This window comes from Mustela nigripes, chromosome 2, assembly GCF_022355385.1.
Source record: "Mustela nigripes isolate SB6536 chromosome 2, MUSNIG.SB6536, whole genome shotgun sequence".
In the NCBI taxonomy this organism is placed as follows: domain Eukaryota; kingdom Metazoa; phylum Chordata; class Mammalia; order Carnivora; family Mustelidae; genus Mustela; species Mustela nigripes.
Genome location: NC_081558.1, coordinates 36,763,896 through 36,783,378, shown reverse-complemented (window position 1 = coordinate 36,783,378; position 19,483 = coordinate 36,763,896). Strand labels below are relative to the sequence as shown.

General features: G+C 43.3%; 1 protein-coding gene across 4 annotated transcripts in view; it reads left to right on the top strand.

Annotated features, from left to right (window-relative positions):
* FRMD4B (FERM domain containing 4B) overlaps positions 1–19,483 on the top strand; it is a 324,080-nt gene that overhangs the window by 254,611 nt on the left and 49,986 nt on the right. For all 4 annotated transcript variants that reach the window (XM_059390138.1, XM_059390139.1, XM_059390137.1 and 1 more), the window contains 2 exons: positions 1,579–1,635; positions 2,422–2,444. In XM_059390138.1, coding sequence (XP_059246121.1) covers positions 1,579–1,635; positions 2,422–2,444 — 80 coding nt within the window. The remainder of the gene's footprint in view (positions 1–1,578; positions 1,636–2,421; positions 2,445–19,483) is intronic.

Genomic DNA, 19,483 nt, shown 5'->3' with positions numbered 1-19,483 from the left:
ACCAGATTAGAAAACCACTGTCTCTTGCCTCAAAGACAGAGGGCAATTGATTCGTAGAATCAACCTGTCTTCTCTTTGATTTTATAATCTGTTTCTAGAGATTAGAAGCAAGCTTTGAATTCCAAGGCTCTGGGCCTGTCAGTTTTTAAAGCAAAAAAAAAAAAAAAAAAACTTTGGAGCAGATCCGTTGCCTCAGGTTTCAGAAGGGAAACTTAGATGTCACAGGATAAAATTCATTTGTTTTCATTTTGTGATATAAGGGAAACATAGATAATTATCACAGCTGGCATTGTAAAGCCCTGGGTTTTTGGTTTGTTTATTTTACTTTATGGCTTTTAGAAGAATTATTGTTACTAGTTTGTTTTGTTTTTTGAGAACCCCCATCAAATCACTGGGAAACGTGAGAGAAAAGCATAATCTTCTCAGAAATCCCCAATGAGCCAGCTGCTTCTGGGAACCTACCTAGTTCGCCTTTACTTTAAATTACTCATCGTTGATGCCTTTGGTATAACTATAAAAATTCCTCAGCCCGAATTCAACAGGTAGAAGGGAGAAATAAAGAATTCAGGGCAATTTCAAGGCTCATGAGTTCCATAATCTCAAAGACTCTGTACTTTTAAGTACTAATTATACAACACTTAAGCAAGGTTGTATGGAATTGTTCTAGTGTGTTAATGCTTACACAAAAGTATCTTTACGATTTTTTAAAGATAAAATCCCTCTCTACCATTCATTGTGGTAATATATTATATGATGCGGTAATGGTATTAGCATATATGATCATATCTAACAAAATAAATGAAGGCATATGTGAATATTATTGTGGCAGTATTCCCTCCATGCACACTTACGCGTCGCTACGAGTGTACTGAGAAAGCATCCCTGTTTTCCAAAGCCCAGAATTCCTCTCTTTGGGGTAGGAGGGATCTTAAAGGACGAAAAAAATAAAATAATGGGTAAAATGATAGAGTTCATCAAACTTCAGCAAAATGAAACAGAATTTTGGTCTTCTCTAAGTATGTGATGTAGCTGATTCTTAATTCTTTACATTTTACCTCTAAATGTATAAATATTAATTCAACAATGTGTCACTGATGCAGAAATGAATTTAAATTTTTAATAATAGTTGCACTGTTTGTATACCAAAAAAAACAAAAAAAAGTGGTGACACAGGAAAAAAAAATCTCAGGAAAACACAGAACAAACCATCTAAGAAAATCTTCAGAGCTTAAAAATGAACCTGTAGGGATGAAACTTATGCATTGAGAGGTTGTCTGAATTTTCAGCCTCGAAGTCATTTGCGCTTTTCTAGAATACTGCTCTCTAAACAAAATTCCCCACAGCTAATTAAAATGTGCGTACACACACACACACACACACACACACACACACGCTACGGCTTCCCCTGAACCCTGGATGCGCCCCTCCATGCCCCCCTCCCTTTCCCCTATAATGGTATGCTCTGCGTTTGATTGTAAACTGGAGGTGCCAAGCTGTGACAGCTTCCCCAACTTCACAGCCATTTGCTACAACCTAGGGCAGCCTGTGTTCAGTGATGCTTTTCTTTTCCCCCGACAGGGGCAAATCGAAGCGGACAGTGAAACCATCTTCAAGTTAGCCGCGCTTGTGTTACAGGTAAGAATCCGGCCGGCTGCCTTTCTGTTTGTTGTTTTGTGAACTGCCCACAATTCTGAAACTTTCGCATGGGGCCAGTGGCTGATAGATTTTTAAGCCAGCTGGTTGTTTGCCCGTGACAAACGTGAGTCGCCGTTTTCGGTTTTAGCCTAATCTGCATGAGCTATAGTGTGATATTTTATGTTGCAAAGCAAGATGAAATTTGGACTACTCTGGGGAAAAGAATTTAGACTCTACTTCTGAAAAGGAGCTCTGGAATAGTTGAATTTGGGAAGCCTCGATTGTTACAACAGCTGTAATTTTCATTTAAATGAGGTAACTTTTGTATATATCTTCTTGAGGTCGAGTGTGAAAGCCCCTTAATGCTTAAAGACACTAGTAGCTGAGAAACAAAGCGTGTTCCTGTGCTTGTTTAAGAAGAGAAAACAAGTAGTGTGCATTGATTCACCTATGTCCAGACTAAAAAGTGTGCTGCTTGAATAGACAAGCATTTATCACGTGATCTTAGATCCCTAACAGAAGACATAATCATCTGTGCTTTTTCGGATATATTTGTCTCTTCTGTGAAGAATAAGAAGTATTTAATGGCTACTAATGCATCCTCTCACCAATGCCACATTCTTCTCTGTGGCCCTAGAGAAAGTTCCTCGTGGACACTCGTCAAAAAAAAAAAAAAAACTCAGTCACTTTAAGAGGGAAACGTGACCGCAAGTGAAATTCATTTGCTTCATTAACATAAATACATATTGATCATCTATCTTTGTTTTTTTTTTTTTTTTATTTCAGGAAGCCAAAGGGGATTATGCCAGGTAATGGTTCCTTTTGTGATATTACTATGCAAAATAACCCTTGCTGAACCCTAGCTGAATGCCATTACTTTAAATAACAATGGATGCAAACTCAAAAGAAAGTAGATCTCAAGGCGGGAGACTGAGATCTCTTCCCTCTTCAAATAGGGACCCATTCTTTTTGTGAATGAATCCAGCAAGGAAGCTTTCTTAGAACTTTTCAAGCCAGAGTGACAGTGAATTGTAAACAGAAGCCCTTCCAAAGTTCTATTTTTCTGTTATCGGTTAGCGAGACGGAGAAATCCCTAAAGAGCTTTGGTAGTAGCCGTGCTGACTTTTAAAAATTTATAAATAATCCTGTGTTGGAAGAGTTATAACATATGCACAAAAAGATAAACGATCAGCTGCTTAGTCAAGGGATTAATAGGGGATTTCTTTCTGCAGCTGCCCTGGAGGGGCCTCCCCCTTCAGACACTTGACCTAACCGTGGTATTGTTGCCACTGGGACACTTACTGGTTCTAACTGCCTAACTGGCCGCCTCATCAGAGTGGTTATGTTTGAATTCATGCTCTACCTGCTCCTTGCTGCCCTTTTAATGCAGTAGTTGGAGTCGGAGAAATGGAAATGGTTAAAAGGTGAAGGCAAGGCCTCCAATTAGAATCAGCCCACAGGCCAGTGACCCATTGAAAGCCTCACCTCCACCATGTTAATGTTCCACTCCTGGTAAACTTCGCCCGTAGATGATTTACAGATGACCTAGGACGCGTTCCCAGCGAAGGTTTTGAACAGGACGCTCCTTAACAGACCGATCACCGAATAATGCCTTCCGTGCCTGCAAACATCCAGTCAGGGCGCACTCCTTCACCTCGGAAAGTCCACATCCTCTCACCTGCCCGTTCAGTTTGGCAGAATGACTGAGGAGCCCCCAGAACACCACGATCCGCTCACCACATCCATTAGCTTTGTTTTGTGCTGTGTTATTTTTTAAATTTTGTGTTTAAGTTAGGAAGTACGCTTTGAAGGAATCAAAAATCTATAAACACCAATTTTTTTTAAGTAAAAGAAAATGTTGGGATAAAAGGAGCCTAATGAGTTTCTAGATCCTTGACATCCAGCTGCTGTGTTCTCTGCTCTTGGCTTTCTTGGAGAAGCCCTATTTCCTAGGAAGATCAGATATGCGAGGAATGTCATCATGTTGGGGGATGAGTCTGAAGTTGATTTATAAATGAGGGTTTGGGGGCCAAAAGCTCACTCTCTGCAGTCTGTGAACTGCTAACCCTTCCTTCCGCATTTCCTCCCCGCCAGCCATGTGATGGACACTCTCTAAGCCTCATAGCCTCATCAGGAAAATGGCACCTACCCCTTAGATTAATGGGCATAGAGTGGAAGATCAAATGTATGTAAACATTGCCCAAGGCAGTTTCTGGTACACAGCAAGCTCTCCATACACTACAGCTAATACTATCAATTATTCTAGTATCATCATTGCCCTCCTCGGTATCATCACCCTGTCCTGTCTCTTGGCAACCTCTGAAGAGACTGTTGGGATGAAGGTGGGTCTGAAGAAGCTGAGTAGTGTGTTAAGGGAAAAAAACAGAAGAGAAAGGTTGATATCCCAGACCTTCTTTAGGGTAGATCTCTTGCTTATGACTGAAGGCTCTGAAGAGAAAGTCCTCGGGTAGTCCAGACTTTTTAGCCCTAAGACTTCAGGGTTGTTGAGCTAATCTGGCCAAGCCCAAACCAATACTCCTTTTTAACTCTGCCTTGAGCTTGGTGGTTTCCTGAGTGATGACTAGGCTGATTAGTTGGAGCACACTTTTTGCAATTGTCTAAACCTCACTGAGTAGTAGAAGGAACTTAAGCCTGGCCGGGAAGAAACTAGCAATGTGACCTCTAAGTGAGCCATTTGTCCTTTCTGGGCCTCAGCCTCCTGGTCTGTGAATTGGGATTCATGAAAATAGCAACTCAATAGGGTGGTTTTCAGGAGAAGAATGATGTGGAATGACTTTGTAGGTTACCATTTGTTTTGCTAGCAAGCAAGAAGGAGCTGTGAGCTCTTGTCATTGGGTTTATAATGACGCAGAACTTTGATTCCTGGCTACCATCCACCCCCCCTCCCTGGGATGTGATCACCTCCTCTTATGAACAGGGAGAATATATGTTTCCTCCAGACTTCTGTTACAGAACTAATTTAAGAAAAATAAAATACTATGAGGCAACGTTGTGTATGGGTTAGAGCAAAGATACTAGAACCAGACAGCCTTGCTCAGATCCCAGTTCTGCTACTTATTACCTGTATAATCTTGAGCAGGTTATTTAAACTGCCCAAGCCCTCAACTTCTTCATCTGTAGAATGGAATTTACCTTAATAGTAAACATCCCATAGCATTGCTATGAACATTCAATGATTTAATATTTGCAAAGTGCTTTGAACAGTTGCTACAGTCCCCACTTTATTATTTCATCGTATTCGTGGAATGACTTACCACCTGCCTGACGTTTCAAATATGAGTTGTTTTCCAGTTTTTGCTGATACATAAATAATGCTGTGATGAACATCTTGATATACTTGGGATTTGGTTGACGTGGAATTAAGCAGAGGAAAGTTCCTTAAAGAGGCAAAATACAAAGTGCTGAAGTGAAGTTTCCATATTCTTGATCCCACTACATGAAAATTCTACGAAGTTCATAGCTTCATCCAGGAACACCCACCAAATGCCTAAAATGTGTCAGCCTCAGTAGAGGTACCGAGGAAGCCGAGAAACCTAGGCAAGGGCATTTCCTTCCAGGGAACTTGGCTTTCTATCTAGGATTACCTCCGTGGCTGTTCTGAATCCCCCACTTTTTTGTTGGCTTACACGCTGGTGGCTGCAGCCCTCGGCTTTTAAAACTTCATTGAGTTGACTCTCTGAGGTTTAAGCCTCAAAAAGTGTCCCCGAATACCTTCTAAGACCTGGGCAACCCGGCTTTCTCAATTAAAACAATGATTAAGACCTAGTTCCTAAGGCTGCTCTGGTCCACCCACTCCTTGGAAATATCTCCCTGTTTCTCAAATGTAGCATTTCGAAAGCTGAAGCCAGCAGCACCCCAGCCCCCAGAGCTTCCCTGACTTTCCCTGTACGACATCACCTTTTTCTCTTGGATCACCTCTGAGGTTTCCCCTTCTCTCTTTCACCCATCTCCTCTGTCAGTGAGCTCCTTTCTTTCCTTCTTTGGTTTTTTTTTTTTTTTTTTTTTTTTTAAGATTTTATTTATTTATTTATTTAACAGAGAGAGAGATCACAAGCAGGCAGAGAGGCAGGCAGAGAGAGGGGGAAACAGACTCCCCACTGAGCAGAGAGCCCAATGTGGGGCTTGATCCTAGGACCTTGACAACATGAGATCATGAAACCCTGAGACTATGACCTGAGCTGAAGGCAGAGGCTCAACCCTCTGAGCCACCCAGGTGCCCCTTTCCTTCTCTTTAGCAGACTTGCTTTCTCAGCCCTCATTCCCCTCTACACACTCCCACTAAGCGCTATGTGTGTATAGTTTGTGGGAGTGCTTTCAACGACATTATTTTCAAAGTCCACGCATGATTCCATGCAGTCCCCACCACAAATGTTATCTCTGCCATTGAAAAATTAACAGATGGAAAATCAGGCCCAAAGAAACAATGCCACACAGTCAGTGAGCTTCCAGGTCTTTTCTGGTGCCATCCCTCACAACAGAACCCCAGTTATCTTCCCAAGCCATTAAATGTGATGGGTTTTGTTCCAGGAGACCCACCATCTCCAACACCCTAACCTGGCATCAAGGCTCTACGTAATCTGTATTATGTATTTTTATTTCCCATACTCTGCTATTTATACTCCTTAATATCTGTTCGTGCCTGTCTTCTCGGTTCTCCAGGAACTTGGTAGTATTTTCCCTTCATGGCTTTGCTCAAACTCTTCTTCCTGGAATGCCTCGAAAAACAGCAGTCCTCTCTCTCCTTACTTAGCTTCCTGCCCTGTTTCCTTAAGAGTATTTTAAGTGAACATTATCATAACCAGTAGGAAACCTTGCTCTCTAGAAGTTAATTAAAATAGTAGAGTGAGGACTTTCATTCTCTTTAAATAGTTGACAGTCTGAACTTCCAAGTTAGCCTTTAAGCTGCAAAGATAACAAGCTGCTTGGGTTACACAACACAGACAACGCAGAGAATTCCTGAAAGCTGACACAGCACGGAGGGAAGGCTTTATCACTGAGCTAGCTCCAAATGAGTTTGTAAAAGCAAGGCTGGGTTGGGTTTTTTTTTTTCTCTTTTTCATTTTTCTTAAGATCCTGAAAGTTACCAAATAGCCATGTGATTAGGACACTTCTGCTTATACAAAAAAGTGAGTGACGACAATTTACAATTCAGTGCCGGGTCAGAATGAGCATATACTGTCACCCAGCTTCGAATGGGAAGGAATAATTCACAACTTACAGCTGTGCTACAAAATGCAGCTTATTTCCCATGGGAAAGGACCTGGTGTGGCTGCCTTAGAGTTGTTAATGAAGGGGGGGGGGGGGCAAAGACTTTAAAGAACTTTCCCGCCTCGTTCCTCCCTCTCTAGAGCACTTGAAACTCTAAAATGTCCTTCCATTTCCAGAGCCTGTAAAATCAGTTACATTAATAAAAATAGCAGCTCCCATGGGCTTGGTGCAATGCAGGGTCCTTACACCAATGGGGAGGCAGTAGTGACGACAGGCGCTTTTAGAATTTAACAGGGTTAAATCCAGATTTTTTTTTTTTAAGATTTTATTTATTTATTTGACAGAGAGAAATCACAAGTAGGCAGAGAGACTGGCAGAGAGAGAGGGGGAAGCAGGCTCCCCGATGAGCAGGGAGCCCGATGTGGGGCTCGATCCCAGGACCCTGAGATCATGACCTGAGCCGAAGGTAGAGGTTTAACCCACTGAGCCACCCAGGTGTCCCTAAATCCAGATTTTAGAATTTAAAATTTAACGTGGGTTCAAATCCAGGCCCAAGATGCTTGCTGCTTAACTCTGGCTAACTAACATCTCTGGAACCCTGTTTCTGGGTCTCAGTAAATAGTACATGGCATTGTTTCATGGCTCCTAAAATGCACCACCTTCACATCAACCCTGTGATGATAGGAGCTGTTAGTATCCCCATTTTACAGACAGAGAAACTGAGTTGCAGTGTGAGCAAGTGGCGTACTGTCTAAGTCGCAAGACTAGAGAGTGGCAGAATTAGGACTCCAAGCCTCATGCTCTTTACCGCTATGAGTCTCCTGATTGGTATTCCAACACAAATCCTTGCTAGCAGAATAAAGAAGACTGACTGGACAGAAGTTAAACCTTTCTGTCCCATTTCAAGCAAGGGCTTTAATGTATCAGCCAAAGGCTTTTGTGAAAAAAAGCTTGAGAAGTGGCTTTTCTTTCTCCCTGTGAAATGATTATCTTAAGGTTTGACCTAAAGATAGAAACAAATTCTTTAGCATATCAGTTCAGTGCATCAATATTTATTTTTCATGATGTAAATACATTTAATGATGTAAATACATCTAAGTGTTAGGTGATTTTACATGTTTTACAGACATTAACTCATTAATCATCTTCACCCTATGAACTTGGTATAATGTCCCTGCACTACAAGCGAGCTTAAGAAACTTTGTGTGGCAGGGCGCCTGGGTGGCTCAGTGGGTTAAAGCCGTTAAAGCCTCTGCTTTCGGCTCAGTGGGTTAAAGCCTCTGCTTTCGGCCTCATAATGGTCCTGGGATGGAGCCCCGCATCGGGCTCTCTGCTTGGCGGGGAGCCTGCTTCCTCTCTCTCTCTGCCTGCTTCTGCCTACTTGTGATCTCTGTCAAATAAATTTTAAAAAATAAATTAATTAAAAAAAAAAGAAACTTTGTGTGGCATTATATTGAAATTACCCTATTATGGCTTAACGCTTCCCAATGACGTGGTCAAATATCAAGAGTTATGTTGAATAAACAAACAAGCTAACAACACAGGGGGAACCATGGACAATGGAGTGTGGGGAAATACCTGGTTAAGAGTTAAACAAAATTCAGGTTTTCTTTGTTAAGTTTCGGATCTGCTCTTGTACATAGCGAATCTCCTAGAAGACATGTCAACAGTATTTCCTGTGCTGGTTTTCCCCTGCAGTGTGAGCCTCTTGCCTGACAGTGTCCTCTGGAATTCACTTTGTAAAGTGTTGGTTTATTCATTTGCTGAAAACTCAGTATTAAAATGCTTTAAGGGGTGCCTGGGCGGCTCAGTGGGTTAAGCCTCTGCCTTCTGCTCAGGTTATGGTCTCAGGGTCCTGGGATGGAGCCCCATATCATCAGGCTTTCTGCTCAGCAGGGAGCCTGCTTCCTCCTCTCTCTCTGCCAGTCTCTCTGCCTACTTGTGATCTCTCTCTGTGTCAAATAAGTAAATAAAATCTTTAAAAATAAAATAAAATGCCTTTAAAAGATAGGCAGTTTGGGGGTGTTTGCGTGGCTCAGACATTAAGCCTCTGCCTTCAGCTCAGGTCATGATCTCAGGGTCCTGGGATCAAGCCCCATGTTGGGCTCCCTGCTTGGTGGGAAGTCTGCTTCTCCCTCTCCCACTCCCCTGCTTGTGTTCCCTCTCTCATTGTTAAATAAATAAAATCTTCAAAAAAAAAAAAAAAGTGGTGCCTGGGTGGCTCAGTCAGTTAAGCATCTGCCTTCAGCTCAGGTCATGATCTCAGAGTCCTAGGATTGAGCCCCACTTTGGGCTCCCTGCTCAGTAAGAAACCTGCTTCTCCCTCTTCCTCTGCCTGCTGCTCCCCTTACTTGGGCACATACACACACACTCTCTCTCTCTATCAAATAAATAAACAAAATCTTTTTTAAAAACAAATAAGAGATAAGCAGTTTGGAGAAATCTGTTCTTTGTACTTTCTGTCAGATTCATTACTCCCCTGGATTTTAATTCCATTACCTTGTAGGCAGGGTGAACATTCATCAAGCTCTGAACTCTGAAGAGCTCTAAATTTGGAAAAAAATCATCCATCCCATACGATGGGCACTTTTTCATCTGTTCTAAACAGAGTGTTCGAGCTGGCTGGTATCATGCATTTGAACCCTGATTTTATAGCTGATGAACTAAGGAGTGACATATTCCATGACAGTTCAGGTAGACAAGACCAGACCTGCAGTCTGGGCGCCCCACCCATCTCAGATTCATCCCTGTAACTTGCACCTGAGTAGGCAGGCCTGTGTGAATCCCTGCTGTCCCTGCTGGAAGGCAGTGAGGGACAGCAGGCAGTGGACACTACCCCGGTAAGTGGTGTTATCAGTGCAGTGGCCCTGAGTCTAATATTAGTCACCTGAGGAGATAGTTGAAGAGTGAGAAAGCAGGAAGTGAACTCTGGATCATCAGTGCCCTTGGATGCCTGGCCTTTTTCTCATTGTTCAACCCTGCTCCTTTGCACAGATTAAATACCTAGAGTGTGCAAGGCGCTAGACCCAGCAAGGCCTATGACAGAGGCAGACTGTGTTTCCAGTCTCCTTTGTTGGAGACGCCAGGGGAAAGCATGGACTCTGGATTCAGACAGGCAGGCAGGAGTTTGAGAGAGTCTCCTGGTGGCGTGACCTTCAGCCTGTTTTAAGACATCTGAGTCTAAGGTCCCTTTTCTCTCTTTTTTTTTTAAGATTTATTTATTTATTTATCAGAGAGAGAGGGAGAGAGAGCGAGCACAGGCAGACAGAATGGCAGGCAGAGGCAGAGGGAGAAGCAGGCTCCCCACTGAGCAAGGAGCCCAATGCGGGACTCGATCCCAGGACGCTGGGATCATGACCTGAGCCGAAGGCAGCCGCTTAACCAACTGAGCCACCCAGGCATCCCTAAGGTCCCTTTTCTTTAAGAGGTTTGTTTTAAGGTTACATTAGCATCACCCCTAACCTGAACCCTTTCAGGGTGTCTGGTACGGAGTGGAGATGTCAGAGTCCGTGGGAGTCAGCTTGCACTTTCCACTAAGTCCTATCTATTGTAGTGAGATACGGTTTTCATTGCCTCTTTTTTTTTTTTCTTACCATCTTAGCAGTGATTAAGCGTGCCATTGCGTGGCGGTCAACACATTCACATTGTGCAACCGTCACCACCGTCCACCAACAAAACTTCTCATCTTGCAAAGCTGCAACTCCGTACCCCTTAAACACTCTCATGTCTCCACCCCTCCCCCAGCCTCTGGCAACCACCACTTCGCTTTCAGTCTTTGTGAATTTGTCTATTCTGGGCACCTCATGTAAGTGAAATCACGCGATATTTGTCTTTTTTGTGACTGGCGTATTTTATGTAGCATAATGTCCTTGGGGTTCATCTATGTTGTACCATGCATCAAAATTTCTTTTATTTCAAGGTAGAATAATATTCCTGTGTATGTATAGATTACATTTGGTATATCTGCTTATCCGTGGATGGATACTTAGGTTACTTATACTTTTTGGTTCTTATGAACAATGCTGCTATGAATATGGGTATGCGATATCTCTTTGAGTCCCTGGTTTCAATTATTCTGGGAAGAGAGATGCATTTTCTAAAAAGATTCCGTGGCTTCTAGATGCTTAATTTTATTCCACATTCATTGGGATAAGGTGGGATGAGGGCACTGTAATGTAAGACAAACCTCAGATTCTTGTTCTAAATCATAAGATCTTACCTGTCGAGATCAATGTTTAGAGTCTAATATTTGTATTGAAAATAGTGCTGCAGATGAATTTTTATTGACAGGGAAAAATGATTACAATAAATTGGAAAAAGCAAAAGTATATATATTCTCCATTTTTTTTTTAAGATTTTCTTTATTTATTTGACAAAAATCACAAGTAGGCAGAGAGGCAGGCAGAGAGAGAAAGGGGGAAGCAGGCTCCCTGCTGAGCAGAGATCCCGATGTGGGGCTCCATCCCAGGACCCCGAGACCATGACTCGAGCCAAAGGCAGAGGCTTTAACCCACTGAGTCACCCTATATTCTCCATTTTTTTAAAAATGTGTGTCAGTATATTCAAACACGAAATGTGCATAAAACTGATAAGTTATAGCACAGTGCATTGTCTTTTGAAATTTTTGTTCATACAGCACATTGATTTCTAACATATATATAGACGTATATATTTTTTGTTTATTTATTTGTAATAGTTATGCACACATAGAACCATACAGCGTCCTGTTCAGAAAAAAATATTTACAGGGCGCCTGGGTGGCTCAGTTGGTTCAGCATCTGACTTGATTTCGGCTCAGTCACCATCTCAGGGTCATGGGATCGAGCCCCGAGTCTCGCTCCGGGCTCAGCACAGAATCTGCTTAAGAGTCTCTCCCTCCCTCTGCCCCTCCCCCCACTCACACATGCAAGTGCATACTTGCACTCTCTCTCTCAAGTAAATAAATGAATAAAATCTTTTAAAAAAATGAATAAAATATTTACAAAAGAATAACGTGGGAAGGATGGGACACCTGGGTGGCTCAGAGGGTTAAGCCTCTGCCTTCAGCTCAGATCATGATCCCAGAGTCCTGGGATCAAGCCCCGCATCGGGCTCTCTGCTCAGCCTGGAGACTGCTTCCCCCGCCCCTCTCTGCCTGCCTCTCTGCCTACTTACTGTCTCTCTCTGTGTTAAATAAATAAACATCTTTTTTAAAAAATGGAAAGGAATGAGACTGAGTAACCCACTCAAAGAAATGGATACAGATAAATATCATTGGAGGTTCTGATATTTTCTTTCTGTTCGCCCACATATCTTTCCAACAAAGAGACCATAAGCCAGTGGGTTCTGAAGTTCAACTGAGCTGAGTTTAGTTGCAGATTCTACTTCTCAAGGGTGAACAACCTTAGCGAAGTTACTGAACCTCTCTAAAGCCCAGGCTCTTATCTGAATAGGGATAATTACAGTTCTTTTGAAACCTTTTTCTGAGATATGATTGACATGTAAAATTAGTTTCCGATGCAGCCGTCAACGTAATGATAAGTTAATTGTATATACTGAACAGTGATCACCACAATAAGTCTAGTTAACCCCCATCACTGTAGGTAGTTAGGAACTTTTTTCTCTCTTGTGATGAAGACATTTAAGATCTCTCTTTGCAACTTTCCAATATGCAGTACAGTCTTACAGCACTTGGCGTGCTGCCTAGTTTAAGATAGGGGCAGAAAAAAATTAAGCTATTATTATGGTTGTCATGACTTACAACTGTCTCAGGATGGTGGGCGGAGAAATGTTTACAGTTTTCTTTCTTCACATGTCACTGTGTTTTTGTTTATCAACACCAGAAACACCATGTTTTTGTCAGAATTTTCTTTTTAGAGGTTATTTTGTATTTTTAAAAACAAACTCCAAGCTTAACACAGTGACTTAACACATCTTCCGCCCTGCATCCTTATTCAAAATGAAGGTAAGGTACGACTTGTTTGGAATAGTACCCACTCTGCCTAACGGAAACTTCCCAAACCAAGGCTTAAAGCTTTTCCCTGCCACCCATGACAGGGGAGCAGGGGGCCCATGACTCCCCACAGCATGTGGGAGGGCCTGGCCAGGACCTGCTGGCACCCAAAACCTGTGTGTCAACAGGCTCATTCAGTGTTGGGCTCAGGTGCCTGAGGCTGGGCAGGCAGAAAGGAAGCAGTTAAGACAATGGAAACCTACCAGGGAAAGAGCTGCGGGCAGGGCGGACTTTGTGGGTGTGTGACCGGTGCAGTCACACGGGAGGGCCCCACGCTTGGTTGGTGCTTTTTGGTCACCATTTTGAAATTGTTCTGAGCTTTTGACAAGGGACTCCATATTTTCATTTGTCACTGGGCCTTGCAAATTTTGTGGCTGGTTCTGACTGTTGAAAATTGTAAGGCATGCAGAAGGCCTGGATGTTGAATGGATTCTTAGAAGAAGGAGTTCTCTCGTAGGTGTCTAAATAGGTGCTCCACTGAGAAGACCGAAACCACACGGAACTCCACAAGCCAGCTTTTCTGTATATATCTCAGAACATCTTAGACCTTTGTGATTCCATTTTGCATGATCCCCCAGATCTGAGGGACGAAGAGTAACATAACTGCTACCTCATAGGGCTCAGTGAAAGTGTACAAAAATAATGCCCTAAAGGGGTTAGACTAGTGCCTGGCACCTGGAGCACTCATTTCTGAAAGCTTCCCAGATATTCATGACCTTATTCCTTGTATCAATTCCAAGAGCTAGGTATGATTATTCTCATTTTATAGCTGAGGAAACTAAGGCCCAGAGAAGTGAAGTGACTTGCCTAAATCACACAGCTGGTAAGATGTGGAGCTGGGATTTGAACCCAGCTCATGCTCATGCTCTCCACCATTGTGCCCGCCACTTTTACCATTATCTGCCAGGTGCCCGGCCCCCTTACGTTCTTTCTGTCACTTTGTCCTTAAACGGGGATGCTCATTCTACAGATGTGGGGACCGATACTGGCCACCAAGGTCCCTTATCTTCCACAAACAGAATTTGGATCTGAAACCTCCTTCTCCAAATTTCCGCTTTGCCCTTCCTTTGGATGACTCCTCAAAAGTGAAGCCAAAGGATGTTTAATGGTATCTGCTGGACAGGGCTGATAATGATATGCAGTCAGACCCTGGGGAGCTCCTGGACCCACAGGCCAGATGGCTGCATGGCGTGTTTCTGGCGACCACAACGTCACGTCCTCTGCAGAGCTCAGGCCCTGGCGTCATGCTGGGTTCCCAGGCCGGCAACATCCTGAGGGGCTGTGTGGGCTTCTACAAGTCTCACCTCTTTACTGCTCGGTTTTCCCACCTGTAAAGTGGGGGTGGTAATCCTATTTGTGGAAGAGGATTCTCAGGGGGGATTGTGTTTACATGCTCAGTTGAGTGCCTCGTACATTGTTAGTATTTCGAACTGTAAAAGCTGTTTTGCTCCAGCTTTCAGAAAAGAAAGTATTGCCTGTGTTTGAAGAGAAACAAATGCTTTTGTTTCTTTTCATAGTTCTTAGCTGTTCACAGGGCTCATTCTCAGACTCTTATCGTGTTTGGACTTCGTTTGTTTTTAATTTTTTTCAAAATGCCAGCATTGTCTTGTTTGGACTTTAAAATGAGAAAAGGGGCTTCATCACCATTTTACAGAAAAGGCAGGCCTGGTTCCACCTGTTAAGAGCAAGGGTGGAATCAGGCTAGGAATCCTGGCCTCTGCGTTTCTTGGTTTCTAAGTATTTTGCATTTCAGAACACTTTGCTTTTCACACCTTAAAGACTTGATGCAAGTAAGCAAAAATAAAAGGCCCCAAGTTCCACCTGAATAGACCCTAGACAGCGACCAACCTCACAGTGAGGACCAGTCTTGTGCCAGAAGTGAACGGGGCCACCATGCCATCGCTGATGCTTGGCACAAAAATGAAACTCAGCCTCGAGTGGGCTTTTCAGATGGTGGCTGGCTAAGACATCTGCGTATTTGGTGTTCAGTAGGAATAGAAAGTGGTGTGACATGAACTTCTCTCCCCAGAGTACAAGCCATTCAGGGTCTACCTAAGCTAAGAGATGGCATTTTAAGGGATGATCTCTGCATTCCTTCTGATACACATTTCAGAGCCCTTTGGTGTGGTTGAAGAAGCACTGAGTGCACAACGGAACACATGTTCAGTCTTATTATCTGTGTTCAAATGGCTGTTGTGGTCAATATAGTTGTTGTTTTTTTTTTAAATAGAACTTCATTTATTTTTAAAGATTTTATTTATTTATTTATTTATTTGAGAGAGGGAGATCACAAGCAGGCAGAAAGCAGGCAGAGAAAGAGGAGGAAGCAGGCTCCCTGCTGAGCAGAGTGTGGGGCTTGATCCCAGGACCCTGGGATCATGACCTGAGAGCCCTGAGCGGAAGGCAGAGGCTTTAACCCACTGAGCCACCCAGGCATGTGTGATCAGGAAGGATACACCGAGTCATACAGGCAGGAAGAAGGGAGAAAGCTTTGGGCCTTCAAGTTGACCATACATAATTTTCGCTTGTCTTGTAGGCAGTGTCCCAGGAGAGGAACAGATTTCTTTGACTTCACATTCTTTTATAGGAACATAAGATCTATATTCTTCTTCTTCCATGTGCCCTTTATTTCTAACTCAAGGGTTGTATGACAGATCCTTTTTTTAAAAATTATAGTAGAATATACATAACATAAAATTTATCATCTTAACCATTTTTTAAGTGTGTGATTCAGAAATGGTCAGTAGATTCTCATTGTTACACGACCGATCTCCAGAACTCTTCATTTTGCAAAACTGAAATGCTATGCCCATTAGCGGTTCTCTCCCTTACCCCCGCCCCAGCAACCACCATTCTACTTTCTGTCCCTATGGATTCATAAAATATTTTTTATTTCACTATGTTTATGGAATTTCATGTTAATCTGCTTCTCAGCCTGTCATTCTTAGGAATTTTCCTTCCTCTGCAAGAGCTGAAGTTTGCAAGTCGACACGATTAGAATCCTCAGCAAGCTGGCTAATGTTGAGAAAAACCTCTCATCACATTTTCATTATTATTAGAAATTCTTTAGACTTAAAAAAAAATAGGGTGACAGTTGATCATTATCAGGCATGCAGATGGACAGAGTAATTTGTCCAGAGTTACAGGTTAGGCCCCAGACGAAGAAAACAATGGCAAAAGAATTCAAGCTGAGAGGACACTGTATTTCCCACCAAGAACACAAGCAGATTCCTTGCTTCTTTGGTACAGTGCTGAGATAAGGAGGGCCCGACACAGATTCCATGGACTGGTCATGGTGGTAGAACAAGATTCAAGGCTGAACTTGAACGAGTTACAGTGGATTCTGTTGAACCAATCCTAAAACTGCTTGCAACTTGGGACTTGGCAGGGTGTTTTCAGAGTTCTTTCCCTGAGTCGTTTAATACCAGCCTTGAGGGTTGGCAGGCACCTTTAGCAAATAAAAATACAGAATGCCTGCTTAAATTTGAATTTCAGATAGAAAATAAATACTTTTAAAATTCTGTACTTAACATATAGTGTTATATTAGTTTTAGGTGCACAATATAATGATTCAACAATGAATAATCTTTTTTTTTTTTTCCCCACTGTAAGTGTGTCCTAAGTATTTAATCTGGCCCCTCTAACCTAGACCACCCACTGGGAATTCTACTTCTTTTTAAGACTTTATTTATTTATTTGACAGACCGGGATCACAAGTAGGCAGAGAGGCAGGGAGAGGGTGGGGGAGAGGCAGGCTCCCTGCTGAGCAGAGAGCCCGATGTGGGGCTTGATCCAGGACCCCAGGATCATGACTTGAGCTGAAGGCAGAGGCTTAACCCACTGAGCCACCCAGGTGCCCCTGGGAATTCTTGATCACCATCACCCATCTATCTGTAGCTTGGTCTGAGAGTAGGGGCATCAAGGGTTTGGAAAGCTCTTTGGTTTCACATGCTGCTGTCAGAAAGGAAAGAACACATTTATTGAACGTAGGCAGGTGTCTTCACGGTATCCTATTGCCGTCTTCCCAAGAACCTTGTAAGACAGGTAGGTCACTAGCCCTATTTTATAATGAGGAAGTTGAGGTTCACAAGTTAGTTTACCCAAGGCCACAAAAATCCTACCAACCCAGAAACTTGGGACTGACTTCAGTTCTCCGTGCAAACCTTATTACTACACACCCCAGGTCTAGAGCCAGCTGGTTGGTTGGTCTGTTGATTTGTTTCTAAGTGGAAGCTTTGCAGTAACCCACATCCAGGTCCCAGCTGCCCATGGACAAGCTCTGGCAGACAAGGGTCTAGCTAGGTGACTCTTCTAAACCTCAGTCCCCTCATCTGTAAATTGGAAATAGTGCCTAGTCTAGGTTCACTCTGAGGATTGAAAGAGTTCCTGTAAGCAAAATGCCCAGCACGAGTCTGCCACGCAGCACACACCCAGGACAGCCCCCGTTAAAGCCAGTTTCTTTCATTGTCCTGCTAAGGAGCTGAGGGGTCCGAGGGAGCTGGAGATCACAGACAGCCTGGAAATGCATGTTCACACCTTGAACCCCAGTGAAAGAGCTTCATTCTCTCAAGATATAGGGAGGGGAGGCACCCCTTTCCTGAAGGCAGTGGGGGCTCTGGAGCTTCCCCAGAGGCTTGGAGGACGGTTTACGTAATCCTTCCAGGGATTTGGCTGGAGGTGTGATTGAGAAATGTTTAAATGGGGCGGAGAGGAAACTCTAAGAATGGAAAGACCTTGTGACTTGGGAGGGGAGTGCTGGAGGTCTGGCTTTGCCGGCCCCTCCCTGCTTCCACTCCCGCCTTCCAATTCCCTCCCCTTCCAATTCCCTCCGGCTCCTCCTCTTCCCTTCTGTGACTCCGACCTGGAGTCCCGGGAAGGAGCCAACCAGCTGCTGCTGTTGTAGACCTAAAGTCACCTCAGAGCAGAACCCCTTTGCTTTGGTAAGTCTTCAAAGCTCGGTGGCAGGCGGCTTTCCCCTCCCAGGACTGAGGGTTTGGACCAAAGGAATTCAGCTCTCCCAACCGGCTAGCTGCTGTTTCTGCAGTCTGGAGGAGTGGAAGGCAAGGGGGGGGGTACTTCATTTTAGCTACTATGAAATTACCTTGGCTCTGTAAGCACTTTTTCCGGACTAATTATTCGCCATTATCAGTAGTGGCATTGGACACTGAGTGAATGGGAGCCCCAGCGTTCCGCCTTTGCATACAATTGACAATGAAAGTGACAGCATGTGTCCTACTTCCTCCCACTCCTCCCAGGACTTGGGCTCCTGCAACAGAGATAACTCATCAGGAGTGGAGAGCTTACTATGAAATATTGAGTCAGCATTTTAAAAATGGGGCATGAGAGATACTTTGTGTGGTTTAAGGAGCCTTGGGGGGATGTCGGGCTTCTCACCTGAAGTGAGGATCCAGGTGAGTTTGGATGCCCTGTTTTAAACTTCTGCTGAAAATGGCTGGGGTCTGATTTTGTAGTTCTTTAAAAAAAAACCTTTTTAATAAAGTTCGATGTCTTTGCTATTAGGGGATAGCTGTGGACTGTAGTTGTTTTGGTTTGGTTCAAGAAGCACTGAGTGGTAACACATTCAGTATTGTTATCTGTGTTCAGATCTCTTATGCGGTTTAATTCAGTTTTTGGCTCATCCGGATTAGTCTAATTTTTAAAAGCTACCTGTCCTCCCTGGCCTAGAACCAGTCAGTGGCCAACATATTTATAAATTCTGGAGCCCCAAGTTAAGCTGATGAGTCCCCCCCTTTCTTCCCTAGCAACCCCTTCCCCCTCTTGTCAGAATCTGGAGGAATTAGGCAAAGTGGGTCAAGCACAGGCTTGGAGTCCCATCTGCTACTTTCTTACTGTGGGAGTTTAAATTAATTGCTCTAAAATTTCAGTTTTCACAGAAATGAAGGAGCTGGTTATAATAGCATAATACATAGAGAGAGAGGCTTTCTCTCAAACTCTGCCCCCTAATAATGCCCAGTGAGGGTGAGAAATTCAAAGCAATTCTTTTTGGGGACTCAATGATGTGCTCACTTGGCATCACTGCTGGGTCAGACCCCTCGAGTCTCCTGAAACTCAGCCCGTCCTCAGCCTCCGGGACCTTTTCTATTTTAAATGGTTGATTACTATAGCTTTTTAAAAAAATCTCCTTGTGTTTTATGATGTGTATATCCTATTATTCTGTGGAAGCACTTCTCAAGTCATTTGTGAGACAGATTGCTGGGTCCCCCTTTGAGTCCTTCTGATGCAGTAGGTCTGGGGTAGGCCCCAGGAATTTGCATTTTTAACAGGTTCTGAGATAAAACTGATTCTGCTGGTCAGGGGACTGTGATGTGATAACTCTACACTGGTCACCTTGAATATCCCCTTACCTAGGAATTAGTAGAAAGAAATTTACTGTTACAACTCCTAGTTATTAAGTCTCAAGGAGCTAATAAACTAGACTTGTCGTGGAAAGCCAAGTTCCCAGAGAATTGAGAGAAATGTGATTTGTTAAAAATTCAGACAAGGTGATTTGAAAGCAGCCTGGCCAGTGAAAAACCACTCTAAGTAAACTGGTAACATACCTTAAACTGCTAATCACTGAGTGTTAATCAGTTCCATAGCTTGGTCAAAGAAATCCGTGTTTATACA